At 37.8% G+C, this 22,572-nt stretch overlaps 1 protein-coding gene across 1 annotated transcript; it reads left to right on the forward strand.

Moving 5' to 3' along the window:
- Positions 1-1,486: 1,486 nt before the first annotated feature.
- On the forward strand, positions 1,487-21,766 carry LOC131727828 (FH1/FH2 domain-containing protein 3-like; the record flags this gene model as incomplete). Its single annotated transcript, XM_059019142.1, has 8 exons — positions 1,487-1,590; positions 6,070-6,400; positions 7,555-7,983; positions 9,274-9,348; positions 11,147-11,278; positions 12,843-12,977; positions 16,606-16,656; positions 21,546-21,766. Coding segments are annotated over 8 exons (1,478 nt in total), but the record flags the coding sequence as incomplete, so codon positions are not given.
- Positions 21,767-22,572: the final 806 nt, after the last annotated feature.

The following is a 22,572-nucleotide window of genomic DNA, read 5'->3' on the forward strand; positions in this document are numbered from 1 at the left end:
ATCTTAGCAGATGCTTCCACAGAGTACTTTTTCGCTCTTGTCTTGATAAATTGTCCGCAGACATAGCAAAATGCGTCGGCCGCATGCTTGCAGCCTCTTGATGCCATCTCAGAAAAATGCAGATATGTATCCACTTAGGCAGCTGGAACTAAACTGAACTGGTGGGCTTAAGGCCCCTGTATTTATACTACTATTTATATTACTGGAAAGTTCTAGAAAGTTCTAGAAGTTACTCCAAGTTTACTCAGCACTGAATCTATCTGGAATGTTTTGGAAAATATGTACATTTCAAAATATCACTGTCCTGGTCACAAAAGCAAAGTTTGTGGGGAATAATAGCCATTTTCTCTACTTTTGATGCATAAGCAATTAGGAAATAACACTTACTACCCAGGAACCAAAAAAAAAATTGTTACACGGTGTAATGTTATGGTCATTGTAATCGTTTGATTATGAAATAAATGAACTGTTTACTATTCATGCATATCTCTAACCAATAGCCTTTCCTTTCTGTAATATTGTTGCGCACCCCTTTTTATTCTTAAATAAACTATCGTTTTATATTTCTGACATGTTGCGTGAATGTCGATTGTTGTCAAGGGAATCCGAGTTCTACTTGATCCAGAACCTAAATATGGTATGCCTCATTTCTCACATTTTGACGTCCCTGAGTGGGCGACGATACTCATTTATATTTAAATAAATTGCATACCTAATTCACTACAGTGAAAATATCCAGTGTTGTTGCTTAACTGCATCATATTACAGATAAAGAACAGAAGATGCAGACCTACCCTAGTTTAACATGGTATGAATCAAATACTGGATGCATATGTGTTTGGTTTGATAGAAGAAAATTAAGTGCTGTGCACAAGATTGGGGGTTCTTTGAAACCCACTGAGGCTTTAAAGTGCCTCTGTTAGACTTGCCAGAGATATAGGATTTGGCAAGGAAAATATGCATGAACCAGAAATATTTTTCATATTGTTCTTACATGACAAGGAAATGGTTCCAGCCGATGATCTCACCTGCAAAGCATATCCCAAATTAAAAATTGTACTTTATAAAGAAAAATCCACTGCTGCTGTTGATTAATTGCTGGTCTCCTAGATCTGTTCTTGCTGTGGTTATTAAAATAGGCACAACCAGCTGTACTGTGGTAAATATTGTGGTGGTGGTTGGCAGGGATGCGGTTAATTCCTGTCCCTGCCACAAACATGTGAGAGCACAGGGCTCCATTAGAGGAGAGGAGTTTGGTGAGTGAACCTGTGTTGTTTCTGTGTTTCTGCATATTGTCTTTAAAAGTTCAGTGAAGGTGAATGCCCAGCCTGAACAGTTTTTTTGTATTTTTGTAAGTAGTGAAGGCGACTGCCCAGCCTATGTTTTGTGTTTTGTTTAAACCTTTATTTTGGCCCTTGTGCCTTTTTGTTTGTACTTTGGTGTTATTATGTTAATTAAAATGGTGTGTTTGCGCTTTGTACTGCAGTTACCTGGCTTCTGAGTCTCTGTCTCGACGCTACCCTGCCACATATGGTGGCAGTGGTGGGATAAACAACGTCTCCAAGACTCAGGCCAGAGACGGTACTGCAGGTAGTTGTTTTTTTTTTTTTTTTTTAAGAAGAAAAAGATCAGGTTTTTGTGTGTGTGTAGAAAATGGGAAGGAAAAAGAGACAACGAGAGAGAAAAATAGAAAGCAACTGGTGCCATTGTGGACTGCTTGTGCTCAGTGAGCTGGAGTGCGTATGGCATTTTTACCGTCTGCCACTCCACAAGCAGGCCAAGTTCAGGCAAGCACAAAATTGGGGCTTGATGGCAAGCCTGGACGCTTGGGAAGACTGGCTGTCCAACCACCAAAACACACACCACCACAACATTTACAGGCAGAGCTCTCGCTCTGCCACATGTGGTTAATATAATATTGAAGATATTTTAACAGAATAGAGCCACTGAATGGAATATCTGGCTCATAGGAATGTACTGTTCCCTCATAATACTGCTAATACATTTAAGGGTTATTTTGAGTATTGGACTGGGTAGGGAGGATTTAGCTAAGCTAAATTTTTTTAGCTTTGAAAGCGTGGAGTAGGTTATTTAATGTCCACGAAGTAGACATTTTTGTACATGTACCAGGATTGAACTTTGCATCCAAAAAGAAAGCACCTCTTACTGCACAACACAAGAGAGACAGATCCTTCAGAGCTACTAATATATTGCATCCAAGTACTAATTAATGTATTAATCCAAGCAGGTTACATGTTCACTGTTTGTACTAGTCACCAGATTGACAACACTAAGGACTGATGTCCTATGTTTATTTATGTACGCACAGACACAGGCTGTTGCAACATGAGCTTCCCCACACTGCCCCACCATCCTTCTCTGTAAGGACCACCCAGCAGAGGGATGGTAGTTCAGTCTCCATCACCATTCACTCCTTAGCTTCATAGAGATTGGTCCTGATTGCAAGAGAATCGGGTTCAGTCAACCATATCCTGTTTTCATTATTGCCATCAGATAGAAACAACATTTGTAAATACAAACCAGAGGTGGGATTGTGCCAGCCAGCTAGAAGCGAAAGGTATCCAGTGCTGGCCACCCATTTTCTTGATTTCTAAAGTAGATAAACCAATTTGAACTAATGTAAAAAAAAAAAAAAAAGTAAATAAACCAATTACTTTTGTCTCAGCAAAATGAGTTTAAAGACTTTGGCCTCTAAGTCCAGTCTATCCTCAACATTGGAAGACTTGCTCAGGGAGACCTGGATAATGTAGGTGTGGATTTTGAAAAAAAAAAAAACTGTTACTGTTGTATAGATGTGCAGTAATGACAAGTGCTTCATTCAGCAAAAATGCATTCTATTACTTTACCATAATAAATCCTAAATTAGTAATGAGGTTCATAATTATAATTACCGAGTCATTTTTGGCAAGTACAATGTAAATAGTGAAGCTACTAGGTAATTCCATCTTAATTTGGTAACTACTCAGTATTCAGTGCTACCATGTAAGTCGTTTTCAAATTTGAATTTACAGAGTCCAGCAATACATTATCATCTAGCAGTATCCTACAGGGGATAATTAGAACCTATACATACAAGCATGTAACATTATCAACACTGTAAATCATCAAATATGATTGCCAGTAAGTAGGTACAAAGTAATGGTAAATGAATTACCTACTGGTGACAGTATTTCAACCTTATAATTACTGTATGTTCCAAACAATTACACTAGTTACTGCGAAACAATCATTTTACTGAAATGGTTATAAATGATGTACACTTTGAAAGCAACATATATTTCCCAGTGTTTTTTTTTTTTTTAATGTCACTTTTGAATACTTAGCTTTGGGAGAATTATCGAACACGCTGATTGAAAACACTGTGTTGTTGATGCCACAGATTAAAGCAGTTGCAGCTACCAAATCGATCCTTAGACAGGGTACATACTGCATAAACGCAGTTCTTGAGGTTTTCTAGACCATCCCAATATTGACTGACTCTCTGCAGTAGTGGATAATTACGGCTTTGTCTGCGTGCAGCTATTCAGCAATAGGGTGGTTACATTGAACATTTGTTAAAGTGTACCTCCCTGCAAAGTTTCATCATTAATCATTACAGAAAATGTGACCTTCAATAGAAATCACTCTGTGCTTTTTATATGACAGCCAAACCCTGAGAAGTGTAATCCGTGAGAGTTTGCTGCTGTAAGAGTTTGCTACTGTATTGCATTATCAAAAAAAAAAAATGAAGAGAGGAGGTATTTACTTTATGTAAACGCTTTTATAACGTAATTCAAAAGTTTTGGATCAGTGACTGAACCAAAAAGTGGCTTCTGGAACTCTGGAAAACCTACAACCTCAGGGGTTTGCAGCTCTCATTCAGCACATTTCACTTGAGCTGACCCCAGCTGCGGTGTTAATAGAGAATAAACTGGAGGGTTCTTTTTTAATGAACCATTAAGGAGAGTCACACTAGGTGGTTTACATTTTTAAACATTCTGGTACAGTAAAGGATTTTTTTTTAACTACCTAAGACAAATTACAGGGAATTAAAAAAATATGAAATGTTCTTACTGCCCGAAGTTGCACAGGAAAATAAAATGTTTCATTGCCTGTACCATAATAATTATATTTTAGGACCTACTTTGGAGATTATTTAGCTAAAACTGTGGAAACACCACAGTAATATATTTCTAAGTATCGTTCAGTCAATGTATTCAAGACATTCAAGTCAAATGCTGGTCTGCTTGTTTTAATACAGCATGCCTATCACACACATGACAGGAACTGTGCCCCCTTTGAAGCACAGCACTTTAATGTCAATAATGAAAAGCAGGAGCAGTTGATAGTTCCTGACAGCCACCACCACAGAAATAGCACAGAGGCTAACAATGCTGATAGACACATTTACTGTCAGCATGGGATCTGTGCTGCAAAGGGGTCTGTGCCTGTCAAACACAGCAAAGCCAGTCAAACTCCTGACTATTAGTATCCCTTTCTAATCTATTAAGGGGGTATTCTGAGGTAACACCCTAATGGATGCGATTGCCTGAGGCCTTTACAACAGGTTTAAACAATATAACTGAAAACATAGGAAATTACAATACAGTACAACGTTGCATATCCGACCCCCTGTGGTCTGGGGTATAGGCGGATATGTGAAAAAGTCGGATTTGTGAATATCTATAGAAAAAGCATTTACACATCCATAGATAGGTTAGTGAACAAAAACAACACACAAACTGCTTTAAAAATTTTGCTTTAAAAGTAAGCAAACATAAATGAGATTAATTAGGCTACAAATACAAGGTGTTGCTATGCGGTTTGCTATAAGCCATCTCCACGCAATGCTTTAAAAAAAAACAAAACATACAAAACAAACGGTAAATGTACAGCAACCTGCAACTGATGGCTTCTTTCTTAACTCTAGAAGTCCCTGCCTCCCAGGTTCTGCTTTCTTAATATCTCAGCCGATAAGCAGCTCGGTTTGAATATTCGGCTATTTTAAACAAACGGCCGGTAAGCATTGCGTTTATGAAGCTTGCATTGTTTCATTGAAATGCATTTAAAAGCTAAAAACAACACGCTGCCAGTATCTGCAAGCATGTGTTCCATTATATAAACACATTGCACAAAATAAAAGCTTTCTCGACTGGTGTATTGAAACGTCACTGCTACACGCAGCTGACTGACACACGCACACAGCCCTCCTGTCTTAAAGGGGAACGCACCAAAAGGCTGATTGCTATAACGCTTTCTTTCTGTTTCCATCGTGGAAGCTGTATTTGCTGCCAATGCCATTACTCTTGTAGCCTACTTTTAATATTTATTTATTTATTTAGAAAGGTGGTTAATTGATCAGGGTGGTTATGTGACGGTTGGATATGCGACATTCCACTGTACCGGAATTACCTGGCAGGTCATCCAGGCTTATTATTCCAAATATGTAATTCATTCTGGTAACCTATTTATAAATTTAGAAGGTAACGTCGCAAATACAGTTTAATAAAAAAGGGAATTTGTATTTTATTGTTTTTTTGTTTTGTTTTGTTGTTAGTTTATCATTATATCTTTATAATCTTCTGTATTTACAGTTTGACTGGGAACTAGGATTTATGATCTGCATTTAGGAAGTGATAAACAATAAAGTGTTAAAGATCAATCAAAACTGTCTTAGTGATTTGTGAAATTTGCTGTAGTTTCTTGAGATTGTAAGAGCTATGACTATAGTAATCAACTGTAACTTGTTATTATCTAACAGCATGGTAGCAAACTTTTTGAACGGGTTTTAAAAATAATGGTAAACTTATGTAGCACTGCTGGAGCAGAATATAGTGCTTAGACACCCACAATACTGCTAAACAACAAACAATAATTCTGTCTGCCTGCCCATTTATATTATATTGCCTATTTGACTGTCAACTATATATATATATATATATATATATATATATATATATATATATATATATATATATTAAAACATTATTTTTAAAACAAATATGGAATAAAGAAGCCCAGTCCATTCATTCTATCAGCATATATAGGGAAAGTAGCAGTTTGGGTAAGTCCAATATTATTGTTTTGTTTTGAATAATAGTTCGATCATATTCAAGAGACTCTCCGATCTGTTTCTCTGTCACATTATCCCCAGTCCCTCTGCTCTGTATTCGTGTCTTTGTCATGTTTTCCATGTCTGTTACATTTCTTGTAGATGGTTTCTCTTTACATGTTGTCTTGCACGGTTTCTGTCTTCCCTCCCTCCCCCCCCTCTCTTGGTCCCGCCCTATTTTAATCACAGAGAGGAGGAGAACGAAGAGGAGGAAGAGGAACAACCAATCACAGAGCCCAATACTGAGGATGAGGGTGAGGAAGAGCCCTCTAGACAGGTCAAACACAGGTACTAGGATACCTTAAAACCCAAGCATAGCCTAGCAGCCCAACCTGACCCTTCCACACCTTAAACCTGCCAAACCCATTTACCCATCATCCTTCATTTTCCTTTGTGTCTTTCCTCTTACTAAAATATGCCAGAGTATCATCCAGGGTGCATACCCACTTGTATACCGATTTGTCTGGACACATATGTCTTAATAGTACTGTATCCTTCTTCGTGCTTTGTTCCCCTGTTATTTTTAATATAAGCTAAGTGTAAGGTCCTAAAACTCCCATTTTGTATCCTAGTTTTTTTCCTTTATGTAAACTAATAGAAACGTTTTCCATTTGGTCCTGCCTGCTATTTACCAACCCCGCAACCCCCCCCCCCCCCCCCCCTGCAAACTACCACCACCTCACAGTGATTTGCTTTTGTAGATTTACTCTGGCATTTATCAAATGTGAACAGACGGAAAAAGCTTGTAAGTGTGTCAGAAGCAGTATTGTTGTTATGCAAAACAGTGGTCACTGTGTAGGAATGTATTATTGTGTATCAGCAGCAGAAACTGAACAGGACATAGTTCAAGACTTGTTATATTTTAGAACGGCACCTGGACTGCTTTTAATGCAGCAGTCTGACTAACCTACAGATTTAGCCTGGAGCACTTCCAGGCACAGTTAATCAAATAGCAAATGGATTTCTCGAAATAGAACGGATTGTTAGAGCCCTTCAGCGTTCGTCATAAAAACCTCCCCACATGCACAAAGGGTCCAGTGCTTTGACGTAAATGTCATGGTTTTATATTTTGTCACCTGTATCTTTTGGTCAATGATCATGATAGATCATCATACAACATGGGTTTGGGTCTGTTGTGGAGTCCAGTTCTGTACAAAACAAGATGGCAGAATAAGAAAACAAAAAACAAATTTATATCTGTATAATGCATTAGTTCAATGGATCAGGCTGGAGATGTTTGACACTTCAGTAAAATAACTAATGTTCTAAGATCTCTCTTACAAATTGTATTCTATCTTGGGATTTTTCTGGTCTATGTAATAGACAAAAATATTCACATGTGTAAATCTACCTTAAAGTTATGTTTCTCTATTTTTACTATTGGTGTCCTGGTCCCACTTATTTCCATCCCCTTTCCATTCCTACTTCATCTTCATTTTCAGTGTGGTTTCACAATCTCCAGTGATAGACAACGTAGAACAAGCCAATGCCATTTACTCTCCTAAATACGTAGCCAACATCATACCGATTTCTGAAGAAGACAGGCCTCTCAACAACCCTACAGCAAAGAACTCTCCAGCCACCTCACCCAGGGCAACAGGCTCTACCGACCGTCCCAACTCTTCTCACCTGTATGTGTCTCCTCCACCCTCTGTGCTCACCTCATTGTTAGCCAACCGAAGGTCGCCCACCACCACTTCCAGAACTGGTTGCCAGGGTTCTTCAGCCAACATCACCCCGGCTGTGTCTCCAACTGTGGAGAAACTGCCCTACCTCCCTCATTCTCCCTTCCATCTTTTCTCTTACGACTTTGATGAACCTTCTCCCTCTACAGTCAAGGAAACAGAGGCTGAAGCAATGAGATCCAACAGGTAGACACTAGAGTTAGCCACTGCCACTAAAATCTAAAAACCCCTTTAATCATGCCCTGTTTCGACAAGGGCACAGGTGTTTGTTCTGCACAAATAACCACACCTTGATTTGCACTTAACACAGATGTTGAACTAACTTTGGTTTCTGAGTAGATGTGGTTATGGAAGTGGCTTTTTAGTTGTAATTCATATACAAGGTCTTGCTAGAGGTAGTACTCCATTCTAATGGAATGCATTAGTTTTATTCTGGGGTTCACAAAAAAGCTGCCAAATATTACTGTGGGTGTAATCTTTTTATCCCAGCTGCTGGAAAGCTACATTTTCCATTTTACAATCTTGTGTGACCTCCTGAAGTTTATTGTTCATCTGCCTTTCATTGTGGCTGTGCAGAACTTTCTAGTAAAAAGAAAAACAGAGGACAGTTTAAGTGCTGGTTCTGCCTTCAAAGTGCCAATAAAAATACAACAAATTAGAAAAGAAACTTGTGCTTTTCAGGCTATAACTTGCCTTTACCAAGGTTCCCCAGTACAGAGCATTAGGGAAAAGCAGCTGTGTTTGTATCTCTTTTAGTCATTGAGCAAAAAAAAAAGCCACACTCATGGCAAGAAATCAGACTGACTAAATTGCCTTTGGTCTTTACTAGATTTATAGCAAACTGTGACAGAATTTAGATTCTGAAGTAATACTATAGTATGTGTTTTTAACTTTTAGTTCAGCTTTTTAAAAGAGGCAAGCTTGGAAGGTTATTTCACTGCATCCTCATATGTTTGTTGAATTAGCTCACTAACAATGCATGTCATAAGTTTCTTGTATGCCTTGTCAGACATCACATTAACACTGCATTGTTTTGTTGTTAACTTGCGGTTTGCATTGCTTTAAAATGTAAAGTCTATTGAAGCCTGTATGCTTTGGTTGAAAACCTCAGAGACCCATCTTAGAAATTCTACATCAACCGCACATCCTCATTCCCAGCAAACAAAACTCTAGATTTCCTTGTTGATTTAGAAGGGAACAGTTTTGTTTTTTGCAATGCCAGTGATCTGTGCCTTTTCATTTCCTGAGTAGGGAAAGAGAGCCATAACTCTTGTATTCTAAAAGACCCCTCTAAAATATTTCTAGATGAACAACTGATATCATTTTGGATATGTATAATTTCATTTTATAGGTTATTATTTTTCACTGTATCATGGAGGTCAATTCCATTTTTAAGCTTGGTGTTTCCAAAGACCTATTATCTTTCTCATTCCTTTCCTCTGGTGTGTTTTCCTACTCTCTGTCTCTACTTCACAGTCAAGCAGATGCTACCTGCTCAAGCAAATATTCCGATTCCAATGATCCCTATTCATCCAGGTACTCCTCTGGCAGGTAGGTTGACCTGTGAAATGTGGTCCTATAAATGTTATGTTCCTAGAGGAACAACATGCAGCGATGTAGGCTTTTGACCTGTTTCTATCCACAGGCCAGATATGGTTTGGTCTTACAAAGCAGTGCCCTATGCTTTAGCCTGTTCTTGACTGTTGCTAATCCTTTAATCCTCATAGTGCTTTAGGTCAAAACAAAAATAAATATACAGTAATAAAAGGCAACAAGCTTGAGCGAAACTCAATTCAATATACAGTCTGTAACATTGGTACATAGAGGCTTTCAACGCTTTCAACATAAATGCTTTAATATACATGCAGTGTTCCAGACAAGCATTTTCATTAAAGGGGTATGTTCATCTTTTCTGTATGTAAATTACTGTAGCAAAAGAAGAAGAATCTACAAGTTCTGTAGATTAAAGCTGTGATCTTTGTGCAGTGTATGGTGTTTAGGATGTTGGACACATTCAATTTAAATCAAGCTCAATGGTAAAAAAAAAAAATATGTGCATGATTAAATGGCAACCTTCCTTTAGAATTCTTGGAATAAGAACTTGGCAGCTCTTGTTCCAGAACTAAAAATATTAAGGCACCTGCGTAAGCCTTGGTGACAGCTGGGCAACTGCCTCAGTATAACTACTGTATATTCACAGGGCTTTCATTGTTTGCTGTATGTTCCCTCACAGTAGGAGTTGCTTCTCACAGATATAGTAATAGAGATGTATCCTTTTACGTCAGTGCCTTTGATAATAAGCCTGTGGTAAATGTGTATTAACCTGCAATACAGAATAAAAATGATTTGCACATACAGTCGGAAGATTAAAGTGTAACATTCAAGTCTGCAGGAGTGAGACACACAAGAGATGGATGATTACCATTATAGAATACATGAATATAACAAGAGAAATACTGTATCAACCCTAATAGTTGTAACGATAAATAACTTAGATTGAGAGGTTTTTTTTGTGGGTGTTAAATCATTTGCATAGTGTGTGACGGGTAGAAATACAGTTTAAAATTGTTTTCTGAACACCATGTCCAGATGTTAGGCATATCATTTCCCGTTTGGAGCAATGTATGTATGGACCAGCATTACTCATTGTCTTCATACTAGAAGGAGGATGGACATCCCCAATGTCTGTAGCATTCATGGAACATAGCTTGCTCGCTCTGCCTGGAAATATCAAAATATAACCCATCCATTTATATCTTCATCATAATTGCCCTTTGGTGGCTTCAGTGCGTTACGCTGAACCTTTCCATTCCCATTATGCTGGTGTTGCTTTCTTTGGTATGCTGTTGACTTTCACAGCTTAGGGTCTGAAAGCATTGCATGCCTCAGCATTTGCTTTTAGTAAAATTATAGGGGACAGCAAAGGCAAACATTGGGGTTTATTGTTTTAGTTTCCACAATTTCAGTAAATAACATCCATGCTCCTTTTTCACAGCATTTTGCAATCCTAAATGTATTATTCTCCAGTGTGGCAAATATTTTATAAATAAGGATACCACAAAAATGCTTCATGCTTTATGCACACCTCTTATTATAGCCTCCTTTAAAAAAGAGAAAAAAGCCAAATATTTACCCTTGCTTGTTGTCACTCCCTGAAGCTTGATACAGTGTTCAAATGGCTATGATGTTGTCAGTGTGTTTTTTTTGTGTGTTGTGTTGTGGATGCTCTATCGCCCTATGTTGTGTGCAGCATGCTGGCTTGAAGACTGACCATTATTTCTTCACCCTCTCTCTCTCTCTCTCTCTCTCTCTCGCTCTCTGTTCTTGCTTGCTCCTTGGCACCTCACAGATACAACAGCTATGGCAGCAGCAGCAGCCCTTACACCAGCAGCAAATCCTACTCCACACTGAGTGCCCCCACTACACCCACCTCCCGCTATGGAACGTCTGTGTCACCCTCCCCGGACTCCAAAACAGACAGGTTTGCAGATGCAGCATTCATGTGCAGATGGTTTAGTAAACACAATTTGCAGAATTGGTGTGAACTGTTTTCTAAGTAGCAGTATTCACTGTAGTATGACAGCACTACACTACCTCCTCGATAGGATGGTATGACAGGAAAGGGGACCAGAAACATTGGCCATATATTACAGTAGTTAAAGCCATCAATGAAAGTACATGCCATGTTTTATTCTATCCAGTTCTAACTAGTGAGCTCCTAATCATATGACACCCCTTACAATTAATGCAGTATTTAAAACTATAAAGTATAATTGATTGACTAATTATATGGAATAATATCCTACATTCTTTCTGTTTTAAGGTTTCTTTACAGTTACACTGTACCTAATGTGATAACCATTAAAGCCCCATGGTATTCTAAACAGCACACATCCTTAATTTGAATTAAACCAGAGACTTTTGGTATAGTTCACTGAACTTCTGCATTCAGAAGAAAGCCTCAACAAAAGCATATTAAAATACAATTGGAGAGACAATGGAAAATAATGATGAATAATACCTACTGAACTGGTAACAGATGGCACTTATTGCCATTGATTAAATACATATCCTTTTATATTTGTTGAATCCCAATGACCTAGTTTTAGGGTCCCCCGCCCCCAAACTTTAGAAACTGTAGAAGTCTCAAGAAAAACAAATTAAAAATACAGTTGGAGAGACAGTTTAAAATATTAAAACCATTAACATTTTTCAATGGTCCATGTGTGGAAACATATTTTTTTCTTTACTGGAGGCTTGGCGATCCAAGCCAGGTTTTTAGGAAGGCTCCTAATGAAGAACATATGTGAAGTGAACCTTTAGCAAGCATCCAACAAGCACGAAATAGCTTGTGCTGTACTGTTGCAGGTATTGTTTACACCTGCAGTTAATCAAGAATTCCCTTTAAAACCTAGCCTAGATATACCTCCCCTGTAATCCTCAGTGGACTCATTTGGCCCCATTTGATGGTCTGTAAAAATCACATTTGAGTTTACAGTCTATAAAGCCTAATAATACAACATAGGTATCTGCAATCTTTTTGTACCGAGTGGCATGTAGTAAAAATCTACACAATCTTACTAGGGCTTTGGCTGGTGTTGTCTAGCCCTTCACAAAATGTGAAAGTGGTATTCAGAGTATCGGGAAAGCATTTAGCTAAAACTCATGTGTTCATTTTCATCTGCTAAACTCTAGGCAAATAATATAACTTGTCAACTCCAAGCAACAATTCAAAGAGAATAGACATTTCAGGCTATTCAGGTTTCTCTCTTTACTCCTTAGTAAAACAATCACTCCAGGCCTATCTTGCAAACTGCCACATTCTAATCTACATCCAGGAATATGAAAAATGTAAATATCACAATAGCCTCACAATCTTTCTTTTGCAGGTTCACTGTCCAATTTAGATTGTGATTGGCTTATGCTATTCTGATGCCAAAGGCAAAAAAACTGAAGTCAACTAAATGTTTTGAAATCAAACTTTTAGCCATTCATTACCACAGTATACATTGGAACTGATTTCCTACCTTTTGATTGATTCACAGACCGGTGCTGGGCGGGCTGCTCACATCCTCTTACCGACAGCACCAGGAGTCCCTAGCGGCTGAGCGAGAGAGAAGGCGACAGGAGAGAGAGGAGAGGCTACTGCGGATAGAGCGGGAAGAGAGGAACAAATTCAAGTAGGTTACTGAGGCACCCCTGGAGCTTACATCATTGATAAAGGACACAGAGTACATACATTTTGAATTAACCAAAAAGAAAAGCAAAACAACTTTGAAGAGGAGGTTGTGACTGTGGATAGATGTAACACAAGCATCAGAAAATAATTTACAGTTGAGAGACAGTTATCTGATCTTTAATCAACCGTACTGTCTAATCAACCGAACACACCTGTAATCACGTGATGAATTATGTTTGGTGTATTACACACACAGCTTCTGCTGTTAAAATGGCTATGAGATTTAGCTGCCAAAAAAGGACTAGCAGACTGAGGCAAACGAAAGTTACAGAATTATTCAGACCACCAAAACCTTAGATGGAGCATTGTGTGCTTTAAATTGTTACAGTTAAGCAGATTATAACAGTCATCTCGTTATTGATTTTTCTTCTATTTTGTCAATAAGGGCTGGAGATCCTGTCTGTTTATTGAGCAGCTAAGAACTTTTATTTTATTCATTTCAATTGCGTGTTATTACAATGCCTTAACAGCAAGTATCAAAGTGTAGAAACATTTTACTACATTTTTGAAGCTGAATGATTCCTAAAGTTTTGTAATGTGTCAAAGTTGTACTGAATTGTATTCTTTGGTTTTCAAAGTTTGGTATATGGTATGTTTAATTACAGTATTTCATTACCTTAACTGTAGGTGTTACTGAATTGCATTAATTTAATGATTTGTAAAGCTTTGTCATTGTGTATGCTTAATGTGATAGAATAGGTTGCTATTCTATATCATCAGTAGGGACTTGTGTATGTTAACTTTATTCTATACATTATTAAAGGTACAGTAATTGTTATTAATACCTGTTCGATTATCCATACAAATCGATTATGCAAACTAGTATCGGTCTCAATTAGTTTGGATAATTTGAATAATTGTCCAGAAGGTTTGAGAAGGTGACAGGAGGTGTCACTTGTTTGTAGAACAGCCACACAATACTGGTTATTCTACATAGCCACCGTGTTTGGGGGATCCTATCCAGTTCAATTTTATTAAATCTAGATTTGTTGATGTTATTACCCGAGGCTCTTGAATAATACCTGCTGAAATGAAAACAGCTGTCACTTATTGCCATTGGTTGAATACATATTCTTATTTAATTGTTGAATCACAATGACCTAGTTTTAGTCCCCCCAGCCCCCAACCTTTAGATACTGTAGCAACAAAAAGAGGCCTTCTCCTGATATCTTGAAGCCATTTCAGTAAAGTTTCAGCAAAGATACATTGTTAGCTATATTAGCAGATGGCTTGGTATGTCTTGTCTGAGATGTATTGTTAAAACCTACCTACATTGACTTAGTTCCAGAAAACCAAGAAGAGCAAGAAACATATACTGTAGGTCTATAAATGCAAGCACTAATAAACATTGGAATAGATCTGGCAAGCATGTTAAGTAGCAGAGATTTATGCTAATGCATAATAAAGCACATTAAAATCAGAGTCAAATCTCAGTAAAAAATATAGAATAGATTGTAAAAGTGCTATGTAGAGTTACAGTATCATAGTAATATTGAGTTGGTATATCATACCTGTAATTAATTTCTTGGCAGTGCACATATATATGTGATTTTTATCATTTCTGATGAGATTCGGCTTTATATTAAAACAACACATTATTACATAACATGCATAAAATGAAAAATAAGATGCAAAAACGAATTTCATACTTTGCCCAAGTATTTGGGCAATCAACATATTTTGTATGGAACCCATTCGTTGCTAATTATTGACAGTTATCATGATTGAAAACCAACACCTGATGATAATCATAGAATAAATATACATAATCATCAAGTGCTGAAAAATCAATTGGAAATTAGTGTTAAAACGGCAGTGATGCAACTAAACGAAAAAGGGGAAACTACCAGAAAAACAGCAGAAACTCGGTTTACCAAAAAGCAATGTGTGGGCTTGTGAACAGGATGGCTTTGCTGGTTACGTCAGACCAGGAACTGAATGGACACAGTCTGTTTAGTGAATGTGAATGCGCTGCTTGCGCTAGTTTATTATAAATAAAAAGATTTAACAAAACAGAAACACGCTGAACAAACAAAACAAAACAAACACTCGATCGAACAGTGGACGACGCAAACAAAAAAGTATCGTGCTGGTCCTCCAGCATGAGTAGCAATTGTTATTAATTCTCTCTTCTCTCCTCTCTCTCTCCCATACCGCCTCATTGTACACCCAACCCTGTGTGCTTGAAACATTCATTATTTTATACAGCTGTGCCGAGACTCAATTGCTAATCAATCATTCAATTGAATCTCGGCACAGTCTGAACTTGGACTAATTGTGCAATTCCTGTGCCCCCGTACAAATACCCATTTTAATCTGCATGTGAAGCGGTTGTGCATTTCCCCGTGCCTAAATACAAATATACATTTTACATCACCTGTGCTACATAACCCGCACTCCATGCACCACTACAATAATACATTATTGACAAACATAGGAGAACAAGAACTACTGCAACTAGCTCCAGGTGTGGAAGACCAAGAAAGATTTCTACAAAATCTGGAAAAAGAATCGTTTGAGCAGCCTGGCAAAATCCTCGGATTACGGTAAAAGATTTGACACAAGAATTGAGAGAAGATGGTCAAGAAATTCACTATCGAACAATTCAATGATACCTTAACAAGATGAATGTCCATGGGCGAAAACCAAGATGCAAACCTTTGTTAAAAACAATACACAAAATAAAGTGATTGTAGTTTTACATTGAATACTTGAAGAAGCCTGATGATTTCTTCAACTAAATTTTATGGTCAGACAAATTCAAAATATAACTTTTTTTCACCAAGAAAGCAACAATATGTTTGGAGGAAGAGAGGAGAAGAATATAAAGAAAAGTTCATCATGCCAAGTGTTAAACATGGTGGAGGTTGTGTGATGGTATGGGCCTGTTTTTCTTCCACAGGCATTGGTGACGTTTTTATTGTAGAAGGATCAATGAATGCTGCAAAATATCAAGAAATGTTGCACTCTCATTTGTTACGCAGTGCTAGAAGGCTTATTGGACGGAAGTTCATATTCCAGTAGGATAATGACCCTAAGCATTCTGCAAAGTCTACAAAGGAATTTCTGAAAAAAAGAAATATTACAGTTATGGATTGACCATCACAGTCCACAGATTTGAATCCCATCGAGATGTTATGGATTGACTTGAAGGCTGCTGTTGCAAAAAGGAAACCAAAGTCGATTGCAGAACTCAAAGCTGTATCTGTTGAAAAATAGGCAAAAATATATTCGGAAAGATGCCAGGAACTGGTTTCAAAATACAATAAAACACTGCAAGCTGTAAAGGAAGCAAAGGGTGGGCACACAAAATGCTAATGTTAAGGGTGCCCAAATACTTTTGTCAAAGTATGAAATTTGTTTTTCTTATGTTATTTTGCATGTTATTTTTCATTTTATGCATTGTATGTAATTATTTGTTGTTTATTTTAATTTATATCTTTCAATAGAACAATTCGAAATGATAGAAATCACTTTCTTTGTGGTTTTTCTCATTTATTTTAACTGCCCAAATTGTTTTGACTGTATATATTTATTTATTTTTTAAATCATTTCTCTTTTTGTTTTAGTCGGGACTATATGGACAAAAGAGAGGAGCAAAAACATGCCAGAGAAGAGAGGTTTGTGTTTATATTTTTGGTATTAATTTGTAATATATTATGGCAGTTTTTCATTTGTATTAATAGAGGAGTATACAAGGAGGGTAACAAGAAAATATTTTATAACTGAGAGAACACATAACTAACAAGGGACAAAGCCTTTACAGTGTTTCCCCATACATAACCAATATATATTATTTTATATTTGTTTTAGTAAATGCATATATACTCCAATTATATTCCTTATTTTAATATTTCTGTAGTTTTTATACTTGCTGTCTGTCCCGTCTCCGTTCTGCTCTGAATGGTTGGCTTTTAAAATGTTTTCTTTAGAAACATTACTTATAATATTATTCTTAAAGTAGTCCTGCAACATGTATAAAGACACATAATTGTTGGTCAGCTGTGGGTTCAATTACAACGTTATTGGGGAGGGGGTGGCATTGTCATGTATCTTATGTATACATATGCTACCCACAAGTCAGTAAAGACAATGGCTTAATGTCTATAATGGTCTGGGTGAGACTGCCCTTGACTATAATACCCAAATAGACAAGACCAAATGAGACACATTATCTCTTTAACAGAGGTGGCATGGAGCTAGCAGCACTGTCAAATACTACAAACTCCTCTCATTTATGCGCTAAACGAGACACAGAATCAATGAGAACATGTGTACGGATCAAGGACGCAAGCATCAATGCGAGCAAGGAGTTATAAACTCAGGCTTGTCCTTGAAGACCGCTATGCATGAGATGGTTCCTGCAATTGGCTGGTGGTTCGTGGAATGATACTTTTATTATGGGTCTGCAGCTGATTCAGCAAACATTGATTAAGTAAGAAAAAGAACAGTGCATTTATAGACTAGTTATTCAGTCTTAACTAACAGTTTCTCTTTGATTTTCCATTCCCTCCCCTCCCTGGTAACCAGGTCATCAATGTAAATGATAACCTCTTCTCAGCTGATACAGCCTGGTTAAATACAGGATTTGAAAGGCTAGAAGAGGGACCTATCACATTAGAAGGACTTATAGGAGTATAGCCCATACTAAAAAACACAAATCACACTGAGAAAAAAAAGTATTTAGTGGTATTGATTTATGTATATAAAATATATATTATCATGCTTTATAGCATTTGTATTTGATCTTCTGTAACTATTCCACTATAATGCCTACACTATTCCTGTTAACAGATGATCAGCTGTTAATAATTTGCAAAAGAAAATTGTAAATCCCTTAATAACACAGTTTAATATAGACCCTTACCATCGTGGGTGGTCAAACATATTGTATGAAACCTGACCTAAAGTTATACTGATAACTGTATAAATGTTTTCAGGTTAGAAGCATGAGGTGCCAAAGCATTCTCCTGGCTGAGGAATGTTATGTTTTCTATTCACAATTTAAAAAGCATGCGTGTGCACACTACACACCCACACACTTCGTATTGCAGTGATTTGATTCTAAACAGTAAAGGGTTCATTGGTTTACAGTGGAGTGCAAGTAATAAGCAGCTCAGTATGGCATCAAGAGGTCTTACAGTTCAGGTTTCCTCTGCCCAATAAACCATTCAGAATTTGAGACTTTGTGATAAAAGGGTAAGGAGATAATGGTTGGATTTAATCTGACACAGGTTCAGTAAAATAATAAAGGTGTGAAATCCTGTTAAACTGTCTCCAAATGTTTTTTAAAAAGTAACCATTTTGGGGCTCCCGAGTGGTGCATCCAGTAAAGGCGCTCTGTGTGGAGTGGCAGGATGTGCCCTGTAGTCTGGACATCGCGAGTTCGAGTCCAGGCAGTGTCCGCAGTGTGAAAAAAAGCAGTCGGCTGATGGCACACGCTTTGGAGGACAGCATCTGTTCATCTTCGCCCTCCTGACTCAGCGCAGGGGTGGTAGTGGTGAGCTGAGCCTAAAAATAATTGGCCATTCCAAATTGGGAGAAATAATAAAAATAATTGGCAATGACTAAATTAAAAAAAAAAAAAAAAAACGTTTTTAATCTAGTAATAACCAGGGTTACTCTTAAAACCAATGCACACTGTTCTGGCTGATACAGTTTGCTCACTGCCTGTATTCAGCACTATGGTTTTTTGTGCATATCCGTGGAGGCAGTTCAAATCCCAGCCGTCTCCAGTCACTTGTGGCCGCACATAAACCCATCAGCTTTAAATTAATCATTGATTTCCTGGTAGCAATAGCAGTCTGTAATACAAATGGCACGACAAGTCAAGACACCCACAATCATGTCTTTTTCAAGCTCGGAGAAATCGTTATGACCACCTGTCAGCAAACTCCTAAGGCACAGCAGCTATATGGCTCTATGGTATGGTAAATGTGGCACATCACCTGGTTGACGTCCTTGAATAATCATGTGGCTAACCCTGTTATCAAATGGCAACAGGTCCAGTCTGAGCACAGCAATGTAAAACAAAGACATCTATAGAACTTTGAGGGTGGTTTGCAAATGCAGGATATAAATATGAGTCTCCAATATTAGCCTCCATGAAAACAATATTTTTGTTGTTTTTCTAAAGATTATATCAGGGCTTTGCAGAAACACACCGTCCTGCAGGTTAGGGCCACTATGTGGACTTCCTGACCTCCATATCCTAATGCACAGGATGTAATGGCTCATGTAGGATCTAAACAGTAGAAATGTTTGAAGTGTTTACAAACAGTGACATTGCTGCTGTGCAATTCCAAACCAATTTCATTGTCCATTTAGTAAAATACTTTCATGTTCCTGACTCCACTGAAGAGGGAAAAATCTCTTCCTTCTGTTTTACATCAGAGCAGACATGTATCACATATGTGAAGGAGACGACAGGTTTTAAAAACATATTTGCTTGAAATTGAACACAAGCTAAAACCACACACAGAGAGAGACAATAACTTTTCAATAGTATTTGCATTCCCATAGCTAGCTCACATTCTTTGCACTGTAGTGCCATGCAATAAACTGTTGGGCTCAGCTATTATTGATATAAATAAACTGGGGCCTGCCAAGTCTAGCGATATTGTATAAAACTGGACAGGAACCCCATATTTTAGTCGAATATATGTTGTGAACTATTTAGGGTTTGAGCTTTGTCTATGGATGGAGATTAAGTGAAGTGGCACAACAGGGACATCAACTTGCCTGCTGTGCATTACCTTTCATCCGTAGAGACCAGTGATGGTCTCATCCTGGACTCCTGGTTCCTTTGTACTTGCATGCAAATTTACCTGTGTTTGCTGTACATAATTCAACATCTCAAACTACCACATGATTCAACACAATATTCAGTCGCTACTTGTGGAATTAATGGAATTAAGTGTACAGGTTAGAATTCAGCTCTCATCTGCTGTTTGTGTTTGAGACATCAGAGAGTAAAGGAGGGTACTAATAAAAGCAATTTGAGCAGGACAGCTGGGCAGCATTAAAATGCTGATGGTTTGGAACTAGACATCAAGGCAGTGCCCAAAGAAGGATCAGAATAGAAAGCAAAAAAGCTGCAAGTTGCAATATTGAAAATACTTGCACATTATTCACAAGTCTGCAGTGCTCTTCACTAAATTCAAATAACAACACCAACACCCATACTGTAAATGTCAACGTCTTGTGCAAAATTAAATTGCTAAATGCAAAACAGTCAGCATTATGAAGATTTATAGCTTAAAATTCATGAAACGTATGTTCCCATAGCTTTAATGCATTAATGCATTGTTAACTGCAGCCACTAAACTGTAGCAAAATAGACAGCATCTGTACAATGCAGGCCACCAGAACTTTAAGACATACAGAGCAAAATATAGGTGTCATGCCCTGTATATCATGTTTTGAAAGAATAGTGTAAGGTGTGTAATTTCCTTTGGATAAGAACCAGATAAGCAAACCCCTAGTTTTGTAAATTATATCAGTATCTGTATATCTATAGAGGTGTGCTTGTGTGTTAAATTAAATTAAATTAAATTAAATTAAATTAAATTAAATTAAATTAAATACAAATTTTAAAGCCCTCCTTTTTGAAGGGATTTTAATTGGGTTGTAGAAAAGAAGCCTGATTCTTGATTTCCTTACAATTGCAATTATTATTATGGGACAAAATAAGCAATGCGGACAAAAAAACATCTGGAAGAAATTCATATTTCAAGTTATTTTGGGTTTAATCTGTGAAGTACAAACGCAGGGTATGTGATTGGTAGCAGGGCTTAATAAACAGTTAAGGAGCTCTGTCTGCCTAAATGTAAAACAGATGTATCTTTGTTCTTCTAAACAGACTTTGATGAATAAACTATATGTGACGTAAAGGCTGAGATGATTGGATATCAGAGAAAGCCTTTGGAGGCAGAGACCATTTTTTTAAGAATGTGGATAAAAAGAAAAGTTTCCGTTCTAGACAGGAGAATGGGAGAACAGAGTTAGTCTCAGGTGTGCAGTATAGTGCAGGTCAAATGTACCTGACAGGGCTTAGGTGTATCAATCAATGCATTATTTCCAAGACGGAATTCTCTTTCAATCTAATTGAAGACTGCTTGGAGTGAGTGGTGGTTCCCAAAGAAACTGAAGACCAGAAAGGGGGGAATTACACAATTGGGAGTGCATCTTGGAAAGGTGCCAGGATGCTTTACTCCAGAGGTTCAGAACCCATGCATTGCTGCAGATAGATTTCTACTGGAAGGGTCAGGCAGTGGGGGGATGGGGAGGGGGAGGGGGAGTGGGGTTATTGATTGCACAGTGGCTGTAGACAGCAGACATGCAGCAGCATCGGACAGTGATTATCAAACAGTTTGGTGATTTGTGTGTAGTAGGATAGCGTGAAGGGAAGATCTGTAGATTTCCTTTAGGACATTGGCTGGCAAAGTGGAATTTCTTTCTGTGTGAGTTTCAGTTCACCACGCTGAGGAAATGCGGCTTCCCTTTTCAGGTACAAGAATGTGGAAAGGTTAGCAGCGGAGGAGTACGAGAAGGAAAGGAGCCGCACAGTGCCAAGGGGGCGGAGCGAGCTGACCCTCAGCCTGAGCCCCCACACTGCGTCCACCTCGCCTGTCCCCAGGTGTGTCACCCCCTCCTCAGCTGAGTCCAGGAGGAGCCAGAGACACCGTCCACTCCCTATGAATCCCCCAAGCCGGCAGATGAGGAACACAAGTTTTTTTTTCTATTCCTTCATCTGTTTATTAGTGTATTTTTCAATAAATAACAATGGAAAAGATCATAAATTTATTTACTGTATATTTAAGTTACTAAGATAGAAAAATTGAAATGTAATATCTCACGCTTAAATAGCATTAACAGTACTTTATGATCATGTTTTTAGATTCAGAAGCCAAAGAGATATGAACTAGTCTAATGTGCTATAACTGTATTAGTTTGAAACATGGTTGTTCAGCTTGCTCACCATTATCAATTACTTTTGCCACTGTGTAAGCACCTATAATGTCAGCTTTAGGTACAATACGTTGTTTATCAGCTCCACAAAGATCTGTAGGTTCTTTGCTATTTTGCAGTTGTTAACAATCTGCCAACTACAATAGATCACCATTATTACCACCACACTGGTATTTTCCACATATTAAAGTGAGTTTCATTCCAACCACAGCAAATGGGCATTAAATTGGTTTTACTGTAATTACAGTTTAGCTGCACTGTAACTGTGGCACACTGTAATTGGAACGGTAATGTCATTGTGGTGGAAGTACAGTGCTCCCTCGCTATAAGGCTCTCGGTTATAACGCGCCTCAGATATAACGCTCCTACAGCATGTTCCCCAATTCCCTATACTAGTGATTCATGCAATATTTCTACAGTAAATACAGTACCGGTGTTGTTCAAACTAAACAACTTCTCAGTCTAACTTCCATTTCTGACTCTCCCTTTTGATACATTATCTGAACTGAAAAAAAGCTGCGCTGGCACATTATAACACAGACATCTTATTCAGCATTCGTTTTATA

Source organism: Acipenser ruthenus, unplaced genomic scaffold (genome assembly GCF_902713425.1).
Source record: "Acipenser ruthenus unplaced genomic scaffold, fAciRut3.2 maternal haplotype, whole genome shotgun sequence".
Classification (NCBI taxonomy): Eukaryota; Metazoa; Chordata; class Actinopteri; order Acipenseriformes; family Acipenseridae; genus Acipenser; species Acipenser ruthenus.